We start from the raw sequence: 19,606 nt of genomic DNA, 5'->3' as shown, positions 1-19,606 counted from the left end.
GGGAAAGGAGTCAAAGTAGTCATCGACAAATGGCAGTCAGTATATTAATGGAAAGATTTATTTTTGAATGATATTTTTGCAGTCTTTAGCAGTGCCCACAGATTTAAGAACACATGATGATGCACAGGCATGTTAATTTTTAAAAGCAGTTGCGCAGATTTGACCTAGCGTTGCATCTCCAGGAGAACCAGATTGTAGCAGAGGCCACAGAGAAACCACTGAGCACATCAGTTTTACCGCAGTACAGCATGAAGTAACTTACCATGGAGCACTTACTGGCAATTAAAACATTCCAATATTAAACATTCATGGACTGTTCAGTGCAAAAAGGGCTGGTATAAGCAAAGCGAGTGTTAAACTTTGGACAGAGAGATGCAGACAGCAATTAAGCCACGGTCCTTTTCTTTCTTCTTCCCAAGAGGATCCATACAAGTTCAGAGGAGCTCTGCGCTTCTACCAAAAACCACTCTGAATACATCTATATTAAACCCTGGAATATATACTAAACCCTATTCACTGATGGCCAGGCTTGTTGGACAATTTCCGATTGGAAATTCTTCCTTTCGGAGAGGTGGTCAGTGGCATTCAGCCGTGCAGGTACGGGACTGCAAGAGCAGCTGAGACAGCGAGCGGTTCCCTCCTGCGTTAGCACTGGCCACTGAGAGATGTACGCTCCTGCGTCGGACTTGTGCGTGGGGCTACGTGGCTTTATATCTCCACAGCGAACGCTGGTAAAGACGGAGTCCACCACTGCCATTTCTTAAATGAGGTGTTCTCCGTTCCGTCAGCATGACTAGTCAAGAGTAGTGAATTGCATCTCTAGGTTGGAGACAAAAAAAGTCGTTGGAGTTGATTCTCAACTTCAATCAGTGCGATAGTACCAATTGAGCTGTTACTTCATATTTACATCATTGCAAGTGAGAGAGGAATTGGATATTATCTTTCTTTAGGACAGCCTTTTTAAAGCTACGGTGATAATACAGAAGTGCAAAGCCACGAGCACCAGACTGGTGGGGAGGCGTTTCTAAGGATGAAGGTGAAATTTAGAAATTGTGTGTCTGAGGGTAGCACACAGTTTAGAGGACAATGTTTAAAATCTTGATATCCAACTTAATAACAATTCTTAGATGTATCTTCAACCTGCAGTAGATCTCACCCTCGCCAAAATAATGAGCAGTGCCTAGGTAGCAAAATCCTTATAAATCAATCAATCCTGCCCTTCATAAACCCACGCTCTCCCAGAGTGGTGCTGCTCAGCTGTACCGTGCAAAGTGCTAATGTTAAAGGGTGCGTCTACACCAGCATTTCGGTCAGTCAGGAGTACCCTCCTCAGGGAACTGCCTGCTCAAACCCCCTCACAGTACTTTGTAGCATGGTCTCAGATCTCTTCTGGAAGGACCCGAGTCAGAGGATGTGCTTATAGGTGCTCCAAAAGGTAACAGGTATTGGGTGCGTGGGACCACACTAGCAAGCCCTCTGAAACACAACGGCACTGACAGTTTTCCTGTACGCGTCCTCCTCTGCTATCTGCACTACTTCCTAACGGAGAGAGAGCTGCAGAGCACCCAGGCAAGGGAGCTGCTGTCTCGGAGATTTAAAAAGGAAACCTAACCAGGTGAAATTTCATCTTGTCATACTATAGAGGGGGGGTGGGGGTGTTTCATCAGTCTTACCCCTCTGGTGTTTAAAGAGCCTGACTCTTGCCACAGAGGTGGAAATGTGATGCTCCAGACTGTAACAGAGGAGTAACATTACCGTCTCCTCCAGTTTGAGCTGTTGCTCAGAGTTCAAATGGGTCTCATGCTTGCATCCTTAGGCAACGAATCCATGCCCAAAGGCAATAAACCGGTGTGCGGGGCGCACCTCCCGACACAGTCGCCCAGTACAAGCACATTCCACCTACTCCAGGCTGCATTTATAGGAGAGAGACCACAATTCATGACGTGCCAAATTGTCCGCAGCCTTTATATCCATTGTATTGTCGCTCCTACGTGGTAAATCCCTGACAGCTGAACTTCAATTTTTCTCTGCCATTTCTGATCAGGCGTAATCTAAGACTATGTCAGCATGGCAGTAATTCAGCTGAGGAGCCTCTGACACCGCGTAAGTGATGTTGATCTTTAACGCTGTTATTTTCAATGACGTGAACAACATTAATTCCAGCACTGACAGGCTCCCTCTGTACTCCTGAAACTGTATTTTTGTTTAGCTGGGGTAAGAAAATGAGAAATAAACTTGCAACTCGTGTGAAGGGCTCCAATAATTCATAGGCCTTGAACGGTCCTTCAGTGTTGTGATGAATTCGCTGCTACGTAACTCCACTACGTGCATGTCCCGCTATGATCATTGAAGCACAGCATGGACAGCTGCTTCAAAGGTTGCAGATGTTTGGGTTTTTTGACTTTGGGGTGCTATAAAGTACACAATATTTTCTCTTCAGGATGGAAAAATACAGGTTGTATCAGATCTGTTCTGCACTTCTACTGCATGATGCCTTTACCCAACAAAAGACCTGTTAAGAGATTAAACTGTCATTGCAGTTCAAAAGTAGCTCAAACTCTACACGGGGAAGTTGTTGGCTGTGCTGAAGTCAAGTCAGATGGTCACTTCAGGGAACGTCTCTTTTATGGCAAGTGCTCGTTTGAGTAGGAATATTTCTAGCTGGATGAGTCACCTCTTTCTCTATTGCTGCATGAGATACCAAAAAGTGATTTTTACATAGAGATACCCAAAGACATGGCAGTGGCTGAAAAATATGTCTTCAAAGCATCTCGCGGTAGTTTCCTTCTCCAGCGGGAATATTATATGGCACATGTAGATTGATTTAAAAAAAAATAAAATCCTCCATTGTTCTATTTTTGCTGAAAACTGTGATGAAATGTCTTTTTTCTTCTTTTTTTTTTTTTTTACAAAATCATGTGATATTTGATATACAAAATCAGTCCCACAACAGCAAAATGAACTAAATCATAACAAAAGTGCTGCTTAATGTAAAAAGTAAGAAACTCAGAGTAAAGTGCAGAAATTAGAGCGAACATTTCTAATCTGTGGCTCTTCAGTAGCAGGTTTGACCCTTCCCTGGTTTAGAGGACAAGGACCATCATCTGCATGCTGGTTGCCATGGAGACTCCCATCGCTTCTGGAATCGTAAGTTTTGCCTGAAAGGAAACACTCCTTCAGTGTGAGTTTTTAATGACCATAGAGATTTCTGTTTGTCAGCACACCATATACTAGATTAACTGCCACGTCTAAGCAGGTGGGAGGGAAGGGAGTTAAATATTGTCTGGTAATCAGTGACAACACATTGAGTCTGTATAAAATCCCCAAAACATGTAAACAGAATTACAAGACTTGCTGCATTAGATTAGACTGTTACGGCATCAAATCTGTTATCTCTCTTTCGGTATCAGCTACTTCAAAGGAGAATGAACTTTGGTCGCAGAACATGGGCATAGCAATAAATCCTCCTGACTCCTGCAGGAGACCGGCTCGAGGACCGCCAGGCTGCACGGCTACACAGTGAGGTCCCTCTCAGGCTTCAGTTGATAAGGGCTTCCCCATAACTACAAGTAATGGCAGCTTTTCTAGGAAAAGATGCGTATGTGAACAATTGGGTCCGTCCACGCGACGAGCTAACGATTCGTTCTGCTTGCACTGCCAGAAGGACTCTGGGGTTTGACAGCTATGTCAGCTTCTTTCTCCCTGGCGCACAATTAACGCCTGGGATTGCTCTGAAGGTGAATCTGTTTGACCCTAAGCAGTGTGCAGAATGGTTAGTTTTACCAACATGGTTATGTTGGCATGGATTTCTGGCTTGAGTAAAACAATGGTTATTCAGAAGAGGAACATAACGCAGCTGCAAGATTAAGCCTCAGTTAATTCCTAATTCTGTTGTCTTTGCTAGATGGTAACTAAATAACTACCTGTTAAATCTGCAATTTTCGCTTGATTTCTTCTCTTGAGGCTGTTTTGTGCATCCATGGGGCCATCAATATACTTCATTGCAATGGCTGGGGTCTGGTCCTTCTCTGGCTGAGTCTGAGTAGCTGAAAGGAGAACAGAAAAGGATATTTAATTGAGTTGTATTAACATTCATTTGCTCAAGGAGGGAAAGATATGTTGAGTTGACTCTACCTGACTGATGACAACTTCGTGTTGTTTCAGTCCTGCCTTCTTGAAAGGACTGAACAGATTCATGGCCAGAACCTAAGTCTTTCATTGGCCTTCCCATAATCTCATTCTCAGTTGCAGTTTTATTTCTAATGAGGAAATATGTGTGCATTTTCCCTTTGCCTTTTACTTCTATTTCTCCTCTTTCACTCATCTCAAAATTCTTGTATTTCAGGCATCTAAAAATATCAGAAGCAAAACGACACATGAAAATTCAGGATAAACAAAACTGACACTGATGTTTTAGAAGAGCTACTGTAATCTAACTAATCAAATCACAAGAGTCTGGGAAAAACAGTATTGATCCATGAACAACCGAGGGTTTGTTTCAACTGTTCATTCCAGCCTGCTGCGCTTTTATAGCTTTACACGTACAGCCTGATCAAAAATCAATGGATCACATAGTCAAATACTTCAGTATGGTGGAGGCTTCTTATTGAAAAGTAAATAGAAGTTAAGAACTGAAGCAGCCAATATCAGACAGATCTCCAGTCATTTAATCAGAGAAGGCAATCAGGTTCGTCAAGCATGGTTTACTCCTGGTAAATCCAGACGGACTATTCCCAATTGCTTTCTTCATGTGCCCAAAAACGGTTTCCAAGAAGACTTGATTTTCACTGGGACTGACATGAGGCGGACCTGCCTATAGTTCCCCAGCCTGTCCTCCTTGCCATTTTTCAATATAAGTGTAACATCTGGCTTTCTTCAGTTGCTACAGCGCTGATCTTCATTACCTTCCAAAGATGACAGTCAGCAGCACCATAATGCCATCACCCAGCTCTCTCACTACTTTTGGAGGCATCCCGTCTGCTCCCATACACGTCTATAGACTGAGATTTCTCAAAAGACCCCTGATCTGATCCTCTTACAACACTGGTACTTCACCTACTCCTTAAACTGTGACTCTAGGTGCAGGGACCTTGAAGACCTCGTCAGTGAGGACTGAGGCAAGAGTGGCCTTGAGTAACTCAGCCTTTATTCAGGGCACAGTCACTACATCACCTGCCACGGCAGGTCCACGTTTCCATTTATATTTTTCTGCTGACATAGCAGAAGCTCCTCTTGCTGCCTTTGAACCTTCCTTGCCCATTTCAACGCTAGTTGAGCTCTTGCTTTCCTAATATCACTCCTATGTGCCCAGACAATGCTTTTGTACTCCTCCTTTGTAGCTTGTGTTCACTTCCACCTCTTGCATACATATTTTATGCATTCATAAAATTCTTGAAAATATAGTATTTAATTTTTAGTGACATGAGTTTCAGGAAAGTAAATTACTGCATGAATAGGATAGTAGTTCATTCAGTTAATCCTTAGTATGCACAAAAAAATCTGTTTCACCACAAATTATTGTGCGCAATCAGAGAGATTTTAAAGCTTTTCTTATGCAGGATGTAAAATTAAATGTTCTGACCGTTTTTCTAGCATCGCCATCACTCTACAGGTACTTCCAAATAAGCTATCACAATTATTTTTGCCCATATTTCGCTCTTTAGGATCAAGACTCTCAAACCTCTGTCTCCATATACAAATGCATTTGAAATGATTAGAACAAATAAAACTCTTTGCAAGCAGTGATTTTTTCTTTCTAAGAAGTAAGCTGCATAAATCAGTGACTAAAGACAGCATCTTCTATGTTGAAAGCTGCAGCTGTCAAGGCAGTGTTTTTTAGCACAGCTTTTAACAGGCAAAGTTTCCATCACAGTTACTCACTGATAGGCACTGGAGCTGAGATGAATTTTACTCGGGACACCATGACTCTCCATCCGGGAAGCTATATTCACCGTGTCTCCAAACAAGCAATAACGAGGCATCTTTTCTCCAACAACTCCAGCCAAGACAGGACCTGTATGGATCCCAACTCTAATCTTTACAAAGACATAAAATACCCCCCAAAAACGTCACTTGTTATTTAACATCTTTCTTAGCGCTAACCAGCCACCTAAAAGTTCATCCTAACACAACACTGGACACCAGTAAAATATCAAATATCCACAGGGAGAGGCTCTTTGTGAAAAATGTACCAATATGTGGGCCTTGCCCAAAGTCACAGAGGAGTCAGAGGAATCTCTTTGATGTCCTACTGCAACACATTGACCAGAAGCCCAACCCAAGAAGCAGACAGGCACACGTGCATCTTTGCGTTAACAACTTACTTGGATAGGATTTCCAGAAACCGGGTTCTGTACTCCTTTGGCTGCTATTATCATCCCCAAGGCAAAGTTAGCAACTCGCTCAGCATGAGTGGGTACAGGCACTGGGACCCCACCTACTACCATATAGGCATCTCCAATTGTCTCCACCTTTAATTCAGAAGGAGAAGGACAAACATTTTAGAAATGAGTGTGAAAGACCCTAAGGAGCAAGGGATGCTGTGGAAGTGTCTGACGTTTTTGCCTTCCTCTTAGCCAGGGCAGACCTGTATGCAGAGCGCTGTCCCCCGGCACGGACTCCTGAACCAGGAGGGTAGCCGATAGCTGAACACTATTAATTAGCTCTAATTCACAACTGGTGTTCAAAGCTTATTTCTTTCTTTTGAAAGAGATTTATTTTTTTTAAGTCACAATAAAGGAAAGGTGTCTATTCACTGGTGATTATTATTAAGAGATTCACACAAAATTAAGAAACCTCCAATCGCCAGGATGTCAGAGAATGCAAAGTGTGAACTAAGCAGTTCGGAAGCGTCCTTCCTTACGACCAGCTGTTTTCCCACCACACGCTGCAGCCTGTGAGACAAATGCTGGAGGGTTTGTCCTCCTTCAGGCACCCAGTCTCCCTGAATTGCTTGATCAGGCACCTGAGAAATACTTTGGGGTTTGTCCCTGTACCAGAGGTTTCACTGGGAATAGAAGAGGTCTGTTTGAAACAGAGAATCTGCTGTAAAAGACTTACACGGTAAGGAAATTTTCTGAACTGCTCTTGTGAGACTTCATTGTTACATTTACCATCAGTAAATAAGAGATCGGTTTAAATTAGATTAATTTGATTTCTTAAAAATGAACACCAATAGGAGAGTGGGAACATAATTTCATCTTTGGGTTTGTTCATTAACACAATGACTTAAAACTGTTCAGCACATTAGTCTCGAAAAATGTGTTCCTGTACATGCTTCTGTCAGATAGCCAGCTCCATCGTAATGCCAGTAATTTTCTGTAACAAATTAAAAACAACTGTAAAAAGCTGCTAATGCAAATAGATATCCTAATTATTTTTTGGCTGTGGTAGGAGATTTAATTTAACAAGATTTATTCATAACTTCAGATGGTTATAAGCTTGAGCCAAGTTTCTTTGATCAATTTCAATATTTCATTTCTTCTCAATTCCCTGAAATAGTAATCTCATCCTCCCTCTCTGTACCCTAGTAACCTCCTTCAATATTAATAGGAGTTATATACAAAAAGAAAATTATTATTGTGACAGATAATTTACTCATGATAGATGATTAAGATAGAATATGATGCTAATTTATCCTAAAACCTGTGGGCCTTATCCTGGATGCTTCAATTATTGAATATGGTTCCCCTGCCAAGGCAGAAATGCTTCAGATTTCCCAGTACGATTTACTGTGGGAGGAACTGCACGCCTTGCCTGAGCAAGGAACGAATGAGACTTGGATTTCACCCTTTATTATTTCTGCCTTCCTCAATATTTCATGTGCTGGGGACAGACAGAAACTTAGGACTTGCTCTTCAGCTCATCAAATCTGGGTAGCTCTGGAGATGTTAGTAATGCTATTATTATATGTCAGCCAGGGCTCTGATCCTTCCGGCACGGTTTGGAGACAAGTCAAGATCTCATCAATGCTCTTTGGGGTCAGCAGGAGATCTATACCGTTGCCTCAGATCTCCATGGAGCAAAAGTCTAGGTATTATCTGGGTGTTGTTTATAATGTTATTTCGTGTCACCAAAGGAGACGCTTAATGACATAATGACATATTTGCAACAGGTCAGAATAAAAGAACTAGGAAAATTATTCAAATTGGTCCATAAACAGGATATCCTGTCATGTTGGGCGGGCATTTGAGAGACAGATGTGTGAAAGAACCGCCATTCTGGTGTTAGCGTTGTGGAAAGAGACTCTAGCCCATGATAGGCATTACATTCCTGTCTGAAAATTTTAAACGTATTTAATCACACCTCTGCCTGGTTTTTAGTTTCTCTGTGTGGCCACTACAAATATGCAATTTGTTATGACTTATCAAAAATCATGCTGGGGGGAAGAGGATTTAAGTGTGTTTAAAACCAAAAAAAACGAAACACCACAATCTTTTTCCAGACTATTTCTATAGCCTTTATCGATCAGTACGTACCTTGTACACATCATGCACCGTGGTCAGTCTGTCAAATCGCAGGTACATTGAATTTAACATGAGAACAATCTGAATAGGCTCACACTGGGCACAAATGTTGGTAAAGGTCACAACATCGCTGAACAATATAGTGCACTCCTTGAACTCTCCTGTGAGCAGAAAGACCAGTAGTAAGCACTTGTAATGGCTGGACAATCACGACATCTGCTTGAGGCCTGGTTGCAAAGATTACTTTCTTGTCATTCTTTTAGGATATAAGATCTATCAGTTGTAATACTCATACACAGGTGCTGAAATGAGAGATGTCAACATAAGAGTATACCAAATACAAGAATCATCCCACGTCTCAAACAATCCAGACATCTGAATACATCCCTTTGTCCACCCTTATTCAGGATATCCTTAGCCCTTTGCCCCTAACTTCATATATGTGCTTACTAAAGAGAATTTAAGCATATTCTTACTTGCTATCTTTAATAACAATGGGAATCATGATGATTCTAGGTTTATAGATAGCATAGAGGAACTAAGAGAATTTTCTAGGAAAGACCAATTGCTTTATTCCTTTCGTTTTTGAGCCTTTATTTCCCTGTATAACCACGTTAAAAACAAAGTCTCAGTTTACTGTTGAAACACTGAATTTTGTTCCCTGAATGGGCAGCTGCTACAATCTTTCACCTTGTAAGGAACAATTTTGGCAAATAACTTCCAAAGCTTTGTTTGAAAGAATAGTCTAATCTTTATTATCAGTGAGATTAAGGGTCTGTGGTCCTCCTCCCACCCATGAACGTCACCAAGTAGAGAATGCACTCCACGATAGCGGCAATGGGGCTGTGCCGGCACCCCCGTCTCTCTATCACCATCACTTGGTGCACAAATAATGCATCACAAATACATCCTGGTCATTCACCTGCCTCAACTCGCTTCCCCTCTTTCAGCTGGTTGGCCACGTGCTGAGGAAGCATGGCGTAGAGCAGAGCTTCAGTCTTTTTCTTCTCCTCCTCCAGGTGCTTCGACAGTATCCGCAGTTCTTCCTTCTTCCTCTCCAGCTGGTTAGAGAGCTCCATCTCTGCCAGTCGCTGCTGATTGAGAAGAATCAAATCCCTGGTCACGTCGTGAGGTGCAATGTCCGCAATATGCATCTGTCGCTCCTCCAGTTCATGCAAAGTGCGAAGCAAAGGTGAGCAGAGATAGAGCATGCACTGCAGGGACTCCATCCAGATCATCTGGCCTGTTTGAAACAAGTGTCGGTAAGAGCTTTCAGCAGCTTGGACTTTGACATGATGCTCAGTATCACCGGTGTTAATTTTAGGGGATGAGCTCTAAAGACAGTGGCTTTTTGTAGGGTCTGGGTCATCACAGGAATTACTCTGTTTCCTGGAATTAGAGGTGGACCTGTTTGCAGGAGGTACACTAGGCAAATAAAAAAAATTCAGGACCCAGAAAGCAGTCAGTCACTCATTGCAACTGCTAGGCAGAGCCCAACCGTGCTCTACGTCCCTCCTCTTCTCGAGGAACCCCAATGCTCACAACGCCTCTCCTCTCCTCTGCTGCTAGTTCTTGAGCTGTTCCTGAAGCCAGTCGGTCAGCATCATGCACAGGGGAACTGAGGCTCACAAAGATTAACAGAAACATTTACAGTTTAATTTCATAGTGGGTAGTAGGTGGCCCCAGTAAAGTGAAGGGAGCCTTCCTTCCTGGAAGCTGGCGCTTTCAGTCACTACGATCGTCTAAATAAACAGATACAAAAATGCCTGAAAAGTAGAAGGGATTTTTGGTGGGGGGGTTGAGTTTTTGTTTTCTTTGAGAGATTTGGTTATGGGTTTGGGTTTTTTCTGGTTTTTATTATTAGTATTCTGTATTTGCTTCATAAGTATCCTTGGTTTCTAAACAGCAATCTTGGTAGTCCTATTTCTTTCTTTCTCTCTCACCCCATCCCCAGGACAACTGGATAAACAGCTTGAAAACTAACAGGATTGGGACATCAGAGATACCATGCGAATTAACCCTGACAGCATAAGAGGAAGTAAAATTGTACTTGTGACTAGTTAAAGTTCCTTGTTTTGGTAACCACTTTTTCAAGGTCTCCCTAAGCTCTTAATTTTTTCTGAATCTCAGGAATACCAGATTTGACATTCATTATGTAAAGGTGAAAGGAGAGAAGGGAAAATTAGGTCATATTATGTAGTTCAGAGAAGCAAAATTGAGGTCATAGAACACTTAAACTAAATGTCATTACAGTTAATTACACGAAGCAGAGAATCATTTTATATTCATTCTTCGTAGTAAAAACAAAGCAAGTAAAATATCTTTTTTGCTAAAATAATTTTAACTGGTAAACTCTTATGTAACATTGGGGGGGTGAAGACAGAAATCAGAACCTGAAAATGCAACTACAGAAAATAAAAGCACAGCTAAGTAATCTATTTTTATCCACATTTGAAACCCAGCCAGTAGCAAGTAACTTCCCTCAAAGGCATAAATTAAGAACGAATCATATATTCACATTTTAGGAATCAAAATGCACGGAGGCACGGGGGAAGCCATTTCTTTCCTCCAGCTGTAGCAATGTTATCAGGACTTTGTCTCTAAGCACTTCCCTTGTCCCCTGCCCCTTCCCACCTCTCGCCCGGGAACAGGGCGCTGGCAGGAGCGATGGCTGCGGGGTGTGATTGCGGGAACGCTCACCCCGCGTTCCCTTACTGTCTGCACGTGCCAAAGATGCCATCTGACATCTGTGAACTGGCATTGCCTGTGCTGGGTGACTGGGTTTGAAATGTTGTTCCATGTACAAAGTAGTAATTTCTTTGGCAAAGAAAATTCTTAGCAGTGCAAAGAAGCCAGAAGTCCACAGAAAGGCTTTAGTTCAACTCCAGCATAATTCCTGATTTAATATGAACACTTATGCTATTGAAAACAGTGAAGTACCTCTCAGCTCAAGCATTGGCCGTTGTTTCCATGACTCTGGCATCATCTCTCTTCTAGTCTGGAAAACAAATTGGCTGTTGATGAATTTCTGAATGCTAGAGATGGTGAAGGGTACTTCTGGGTGAACGATACTGAAATAGTGATCCAAGCAGATGCCCGTGGTCTGAAGGCCTGGTACAATCTTTTGAATGCTCACCCCAGCTTGCTTCACTCTGAGCTTAAAAAGAAAATATGGACAATGCGTTGTAATTCATATCCTGTTTGAGTTCACGCCAAGCTATAACTGATCACTGTTTATACATGTGCACACGCTTAGCCTTGCTATACTATGTGGCTTATTGCTGAGCAAAGTTTGCGTATTACCGCAAAGCTCTGAATGAGTGTCCTTCATAGCAAGACAACCCCCTGGAAAGGGATGTTGTTATCCAAATGCTCTTCCCTATCGATTGTTAAAAACAAAACAAAACTATCTGCTATTGTCCTTGCTTGCATTTGTGTAGACCTAACAAATAGCTTTACAGGTAGCTGCAAGAGAGAATTAGGTACCAGAGCATGTCCTGCATTCCAAAAAGAAAGTAACTATGGCATAAAATGTCTTGGCAAATATTAATGTTCTAACGGATGCCATGGGTTCCCTTCTTTTAACCATTGCTATGTAAAGGTTTAGTTATTCTCTTTAGCCTAATGACCATACATGAACTCTTAACTCCTGCAGAAATGTCCACCGTGCCTTCGCTGCTTGTCATCAGAGTTATTGAAGCTCTGACCTAGCTACCAATAATGGGTGCAGGACTTGCCCTTTTTCCACACTAGTAATTTTATCAAATTATGCTGACTGGATGTCTTGAAAGGTTTTAAAACTCTGAACTTTGGCTAATGTGGACAGTGGCACGAAGCAGACTCTGTGCTCTGGAATCTCTATCAGTGTGATGCCAAAAGACGTTCCCTGAGTGGCTGTGTTCAGCTTTCTTCTGCTGTCTCATTCTGAGCTTCTCCTTTCTTTGCTCCTGTCCTAAGCTAATATTCTCTGCACGGAATTGGGAGCAAGAGGAACTGTAGCTTGGTGGGAACCCGGCTAGTTGGAAACCAGCCACAGAGCAGTCCCTGTGAAGGGAAAGGCAATTCCAGAGTATGTGTGCACAGGAGAGGAGACTCAATCCTCTCCTGAGAGATAAAGAGATTTTGGGGCCCAGTTCCTACTAGATGGGGTTGCATGCTGCCCGATTTAGTAGGTAGCTGGGTTTTCCCAGCAGAAGCGTGTGGGAGTAGACTCAGGAAGCATGCAGAGCATCAGCTGCCAGCAGAGCCTTACAAAAGCCTTTGGCTAGGCTGGTAACTGGGAGGAGAGGGTGAGTAGCTATCGGTACAAAGCCAGTTTAAAGGATGGATTGTGTCCCTGGCACATCCAAGGACAGGAAGGTGGCCAGAAACCTCAGAAAAATTCAGTTCTGTGTTTGGTAACGGATAGACTGCTGCAACAAACCTTGTTGGCACATCTGCAGCTGTTTCAGACATGATAATCTCAATAAATTCAAAGGAGATTCCTATCTGAACTGATCCAGATCCAGCTGTTATGAGTGACTTTTATTGCATGTCCCTGTACGGAGCACTTCTGTAAATGTTACAAAAGAGCGTGCCCTCTACACACAGCACACGCAGCAGTGAAGTGTGGGACAGTCAAAGCAGAAGAAAATTCCTATATGGTTCATGCAAACCAAATGCCCTTACCACATGCTTGTCTCACCTCTTTGTCAAAAACCATATGAAAAGGAAGTCCATTGCAAAATGTTTTTGTGTCAATCCAGAGGCTCTTGGGATAAACAGGATCAAATCCTCTCAGGAGCTTACCTGTGGTAAGGTAAATGTGTAGTTTTTAATCGGGTCGCACCTCATAAAAGCAGGCAGCATTACTTTTTAGCACTCAGTGAGACAGGACCCTGTACTATAATGAGTGAAGACAAAGTAAACAGCGTGTGGGTCCAGAAATGTGCATACGTCTGTGCTAAATGCTCCACGGTTTCATACACAGCCGGTTAGCAACAAACCCGGGTTGGCTGAGAGTTTAAAACTTAACCACGCAAAACGCACGCAGCATTAGATGCGTGAAACTATGCGGAAACAGTAACAATAGATGAACAACTGTAGATGTTTCTCCTCTATGAATGTGCAGATGTCATAACAATATAGCACAGCTGTATCCCACAAAAATGTACACAGGAGCGGATTTAATATACTTTGCCAGTACTAAGGAACACTTATGGAGAAAAACCCAACATGATCTGGGTTTCAATCTCCTATACAAAGAACTCTAGTCTGTAGCACAGACACCAAATTACTGTTTGGTTTCTATTTTACTTATCCTGAGTTTTTTTCATAATGGTCACAAATCTCCAGAGCAGGTTGTGCTTGCTAGCCAACAGATATTTTTGTAAAATGAATAAAATGGGTAAAATAGACAAAAGCGCTCGTCTGACTGAAGCACCCAAAGCCTTTGATCACAGTATAAACTTGGATTCTCCAGTAACCCACAATAATCAAAAGGATAATTATTTCAAGTGATCTCTTTGCCCTGGAAGGTGGCTATGACAGTTGCTCTAGTAACTTCTGCTTGATAACAAATGCTCAAGTCACTTTAGGAGACCAGTGAACAAGATTACAAATTTGGGACGCAACTTTTAGACCTCTTACTGTTTCAGGGGAAGTCAATGTGAGTTTTTCATCTTTCAAAGTCTGGCTCTTGATAACTCTTGCATTTATTATTAAAGGATCTTATTTTTTTAAGTAATAATGCTACTCTAAAATTTTATTTTTAATATATATTAATTTCTTACTAATATATCTGCTCTTGTAATGCATGTGGCATTGCACCAGATGATATCAGGGTCCATTTTTTACTCCTCCCAGAATCCAGACAGCTTGGTGATACTGAGCTGGATTCTTATTCCTCTTGAGGAATTAAAAGATCCTAACGGCAAAAATCCTTCCGTTTTACAAACATATATAAACAGAGATTATAAATATACAATATATAAACATATAAACAGAGATTGCTAGATTAGCAGATTTTTGGTAGTGGAGGGTGTAGTGGAGGCTGAATTCTGGGGCTTTCAGAATTCATCACAGTTGATAACCTTGGAAAGGAGTAGCAGCTACCAAGTTAAAAACCACTCTTTTAAATTCATCATCTTAGACCAAGTGACATGAGTAGGAAATATCAAATGTACCACACAATGACATTTTATAGAAGAACACTTTACAGAAAAAAAACCTGTTTAAGAGACGTAAGTGACAGGTCATGTTCCATTTAAGTAGCAGTCATTACTAAGCATGCTTATTATCTGCAATTTTTCTTTGATTACCAATGTCTAAACAAAAGAAACTTAACCAGAAACATTTTGAAAAGACACAGAGGAAATATGAATGGTAACTTCAAAATGGATGGGTGGGTGGAGATAGGGAGGCTTACTGACTTTCTTACTGAAGAGACTCAGCAATGATGACAAGCTCCCTCTGAACGATTTCTCACCTTTTCCTAACGTGATTATTCCTCTTAGTGTTTTCCAGTGACTTTTCTTGACAGGACAAACAGAGTTTCCGCTGTCTCTTATTGTATTCTTGGCTTTTTCGAGGTCCTGTTGAAATAAATCCAAAGGGAAATTCAAGGGTGGTTTTATTTTAATCATCTGTTAATAGTATAGTGATAATGAATATTAAAATACCTCTTCCTTCAGTTGGTTCTCAATTTCAGAGCCAGCAAGATATTGAGGCGAGGAAGAAAATTTATTTCTTTCCTTGTATGAAAATACAGGGTTCTGAGTGACAAGAAAAACAATATGTTCTTTTTTACCAGTTCTTTCTTCTTCCTCTGTTTGATTGACTATTTCCATTGAAATCTCAATGTTAAAAAAATCCAGAGCTGCTGCACCAATGATTCCTGAAGGGGAAACAAAAGACAAAGTAACGCCAAGAACAAACCCTTTCCCTTTTCCCTTTTAGAGAGCCCACAGTGGAATTTCACTGTTTCAGAAAGCACTTTTCCGAAGGACTCTGGAAGAGGAAATCAACCTGCTATTTCCTATGTCGTTCCTACTACCGTTGCCATGATAAGAATATGTGCATAGGAGATAAGCTTTAAAGTTACTGTTTCTTTTGTCTTGTCTGATGACAAATGCTTATTTTCACTAGAATAAGCTCAGCAGGATATCAGAAGAATGTGTCCAAATAGTCATACATAGCAATAATATGAATTCCCATTAACCCAAAAAATGCACGGGGTCTCAGGAGATTCTGCTACAACAATCTGTTTCAGTCTTTGCAGAATATTTTCTTTTGAGAGGAAGGAAATCTCTTTTAGGAAGACGCACAATCAGTCTTCTCATTTCTGCTTAGCTATGAGGCGACATACTGGACAATGACATAAAAAGCTCTGTCTGAAATTCCAGATAGTTCTGTGTTTCAATAGGAATGTGAAATGAGTTTTGACAAAGGGGGAAGTTTTGATAAAATTCTAAATTCAGCAGCATCTATGAAAGAAAGGATCACCTCTTACAGACTTACAGCTGCTTAACCCTTGCACAAGTACAACTGTGGAGATTTCCTGTAAATGCCAGAAAAAGATTCAGTTTTGAGCAGGCTTCAATAGCAGTTTTACAGATTGCATGTACTGCAGGAGTACTTATTACAGGATGGATGGATGTCTTCAAATCAACTACAATTTGTACTTCACCGTAATTTAAGGAGTATGAGTTACTGAGAACTAATCAACAGGTAGATACAATATACACCATGAACTTCAATTTTTCCTTCCAGGAAAGGAATTCTATAGGAGGAACCAACACTTATGGCCTGGGTTGTCATATTGTAAATGTTTCTGAAGCCACCGGGAGTTAGGAGTGATCAGGCAGTCAGGGAAATACCAAGGTCAGATGTCTGGTGACTAAACTCTACCGGGCTTCAATTCCATGGCCAGTCCTTATCTGAAAAAAGATTCTGAAACCAGAGCAAAGGATGTCTGCAAATGTATGATTACCCTGTATATATTGCATTACCAGCTGATCTGTACTCTGTATTCTATCTGGTTACCTGGCACAATATGGCACAGACCTCTTCTATCTGAATAGTAATGTAAATGCATTGACCCGTCTTCATTCTTTTCTACTCTAAAAGATGGGGCATTCATCTCCTGAGGAAAAACAAACACAAACAAAACTTCAGTGTCTTTTGCTGGTGAATTCCACTTGTACAAAAGCATCCTATGTCTTGATAAAATAGGCAGTAATCTGAATAAGCTGAAATATGCTCATTTGTGAAGGAAAATCTACTACACGTTAGAGCCAAAGTATTAAATAATACGTCATGTTGAGGAATACTCAGAAAAAAAAAAATATAAAAAAATGTCCTAACATTTTGGAGTAATCCGTTTCAGAACACAGGAGAGCCTGTTATAGCATCTTTTTCCATTATTCGTTCACATCTGTGAGATGATGTTCCTTCTGTTGTAAACTCTGGCAGAGTCCACCCATACCTGCTCAGTAATTACTACTCGAACTTGCCTGGTAAGAAAGCGACAGGTAGCTGTGCAACGCATCCAGGTTCTCTATGAACTCATACAGATTTCCACCCAGTGTCCTCAGCATGTGGTCATAGCCTGAGCGTTTACAGAATTCAAAGAAGTACTCTCCAAACTCTCTCAGAACCATGTCAGCAGGAACACCTAGCAAAATCAAGATACCTTAATGAGTAAGAAAGGCTTGGAAGTTCTTGAAATGCTCTCAGGAGGATTTAGAGTGAATGCAGAACATTTGCAACATAGGGAGGACATTCCAAACAGCACAGGAGAGTAAAACCTGGGCTGCAGCCGCAGGCTTGACCCAGGATGGCTCATTTTTGAGGCACGGTGACACACACCTAATATTTTGCAGGCTTTGTCGACAAGCTGCATTGTGATCTCATCTTTGTAAACCTCAAAAGTCAAGAAGGAATCCTGGACTCCGGCCTGCAGTCTGCAATAGAGAAGACAATATTCTAGCCACAGCAGTGTGGTAAATATAACATGCTTGGGTGACCCAACTGGCAATCATTAAGCACTGTTTGCTGTTAACGTCCTTAACCTCCTTCAGGTGTTACATTGGAACACACTACTTCCCCTAATGCTTTAAGAGCGTTGTTTTAACGTGGTTGAATAGTGGTGTCCACCTCTCTGTTTCTGCTGTTCCAGCGTCTGGTATTATGGTAAACCCTTTCAAGGATTACGGGGTGATACTGGGGGATGGTAGAGCAAATGGAGTCTTAGTTTGTCTTCTGGTCTACTGGCTTGTTGTTCAATGTGGCCACAATATCAGGTTCTTGGGTCTCCACAGCCTTGACTGAAAACTTGTTGAATTTTTATACTGGCTTCAATGGCTACTGTATGTATGTATGTAAGTACCATTTTATCTTTATCTCTTGGAAAATGCCACAAAGCTCATAAAGTAATGAAAAAAACAGACATTATGTATTTAGCTGCTTTTCTGAAGGTACTGGAATTAAACTGACTTCATACCAAGGAAGACATCTTTTCAGGGTAATTACTTTTCAGTATTGTCACAGTGAGCCAGTGAGTCTATTGCACAGTTGTCTCTAAGACTAAATGTCATCCTTAATTATCCGATACAAAAAATTAATTGGGATAAATCAGTATCAGAGTACGAAGTGTTACAAGGTAAGAAACTCTTGCTTTTGCCCTGCTAGTTACTTCTAATAATTACCTGAGATAGACGTCAGCTGCCATTGACCAGTGAATGCTACTAAATTCCTGAGCATTTTCTTTCAATACACTACATTTACTGGGAACATGTTACCTTAATTTTTCCCATGTTTCTTCACCATACTTTTCAACCACCAATGACTTCAGGCATGTATTTATAAATCCATACTGCAAAAGCAAATATATGAACATGGAAAAGACATACTGATTTTCGAAATGCGCCCCAAATCCCGCTTTTTTGTATTTAAGATTCCACTGCTAATTTTATATCGTGAAAGAGAAAGCAATAATGCGTGACAGCCATTACGTCTTTCGGCAAACAGCACGGCCTTTATCTCAGCATTTCACAAGCGTACGGCGAAACAGAGCAAACACATTCAATCCTGTTTTGCAGATAAGGACCCAGAGCCGCCAGGTCCGGGATCTGCTGTGCCATGCACGCCGCCCAGAGCACGGCCCCTGCGGCGGCTGGAACAGCAGCCACGCACGGCTGCAGCACAGGCGGTAAGTTCGGCTTTGCCGTGACCCTTACGGGCTTAGTGCTGGCAGACCGTACACCGGAGACGGGGGGAAGCCCGCTAAAAGGATAACGGCCACAAGCAGCGCCGGCGCGGCAGCAGCTGCCTACGGACGGCGCGGTCCCAATCCCCCAAAGCAACGCGGGCCGGGGGCCGGGCAGGAGGCTCGGGGCCGGGCAGGAGGCTCGGGGCCGGCCGGCGGCTCTCTCGGGCCAGGAGCTGCCTGGCTGTCCCCGGCCGGAGCTGCCCGTCCCGACTCGCCCGCCCCGCCCTTCCCGGAGGCAGCCTGGCACCACCCGGGGCTGGAGGAGCGTCCGGAGCCCCTGCCCGACCCTGCGGGTCCCCGGGGAGCCCCCCCCCCCCCCCCCCCCCCCCCCCGCCCCGGTCCCGCGCCCTGCCCGCCCGCCGGCCGCTCACCATCCTGCCGCCCCTCCGCCGCCGGCCGCGGGCTCCGGCAGCCGCCCCCAGCGCCGCCGCCGGCTCCCGCCGCGCCCGCCCCGCTGCCTGCCCGGGGGGCGGCGGCACGGCCAGGCCCGGCCCCGCCGCTCTGGCCCGCAGGCAGAGGCGCGCCGGAGGAGCGCAGGGAGCTGCCCAGGACGGCGCGGTGCCGGGCCTGCTTCGCCTGCCTGGCCTGGCTGGTCCTCGGTAGAAGACGCGCGTTTTCTGGAGTTGCCTGTGCCGCAGGAATTCGGGGTGATGCCGAAGAGCATCTCGGTGAAATGGCATCGCTGCCACGCTTGCGGGTCACGGCAGTTTCCCAATCCCAGTTCCCTGCTGCTGGAGCCCACGGCACGGCCACATGGGACGTGGTGCGGTCAGATCCGGTGGGACACCAAGGGGTGCGGGCTGGCTCACCGGGTCCTGACCTCCCGAGGCCCCGCTGGGGTGAACAGCTGGGAGGGTGACAGGAGAGTGTGTCTTGCCGGGGTTTTCTTAAA

The 19,606-nt window shown here is 43.1% G+C and overlaps 1 protein-coding gene across 1 annotated transcript; it reads right to left on the bottom strand.

Annotated features, from left to right (window-relative positions):
* Nucleotides 1-1,793: 1,793 nt before the first annotated feature.
* Nucleotides 1,794-19,221, bottom strand: LOC104631037 (guanylate cyclase soluble subunit beta-2; the record flags this gene model as incomplete). Its single annotated transcript, XM_075761825.1, has 16 exons — nucleotides 1,794-3,158; nucleotides 3,924-4,046; nucleotides 4,135-4,349; nucleotides 5,881-6,035; nucleotides 6,324-6,470; nucleotides 8,478-8,626; nucleotides 9,388-9,708; nucleotides 11,406-11,622; nucleotides 13,150-13,253; nucleotides 14,932-15,037; nucleotides 15,125-15,339; nucleotides 16,488-16,587; nucleotides 16,958-17,118; nucleotides 17,313-17,407; nucleotides 18,245-18,318; nucleotides 19,138-19,221. Coding segments are annotated over 16 exons (2,418 nt in total), but the record flags the coding sequence as incomplete, so codon positions are not given.
* Nucleotides 19,222-19,606: the final 385 nt, after the last annotated feature.

This window comes from Balearica regulorum, chromosome 9, assembly GCF_011004875.1.
Source record: "Balearica regulorum gibbericeps isolate bBalReg1 chromosome 9, bBalReg1.pri, whole genome shotgun sequence".
NCBI classification, from domain to species: domain Eukaryota; kingdom Metazoa; phylum Chordata; class Aves; order Gruiformes; family Gruidae; genus Balearica; species Balearica regulorum.
This window is presented reverse-complemented; position numbering and strand designations above follow the sequence as displayed.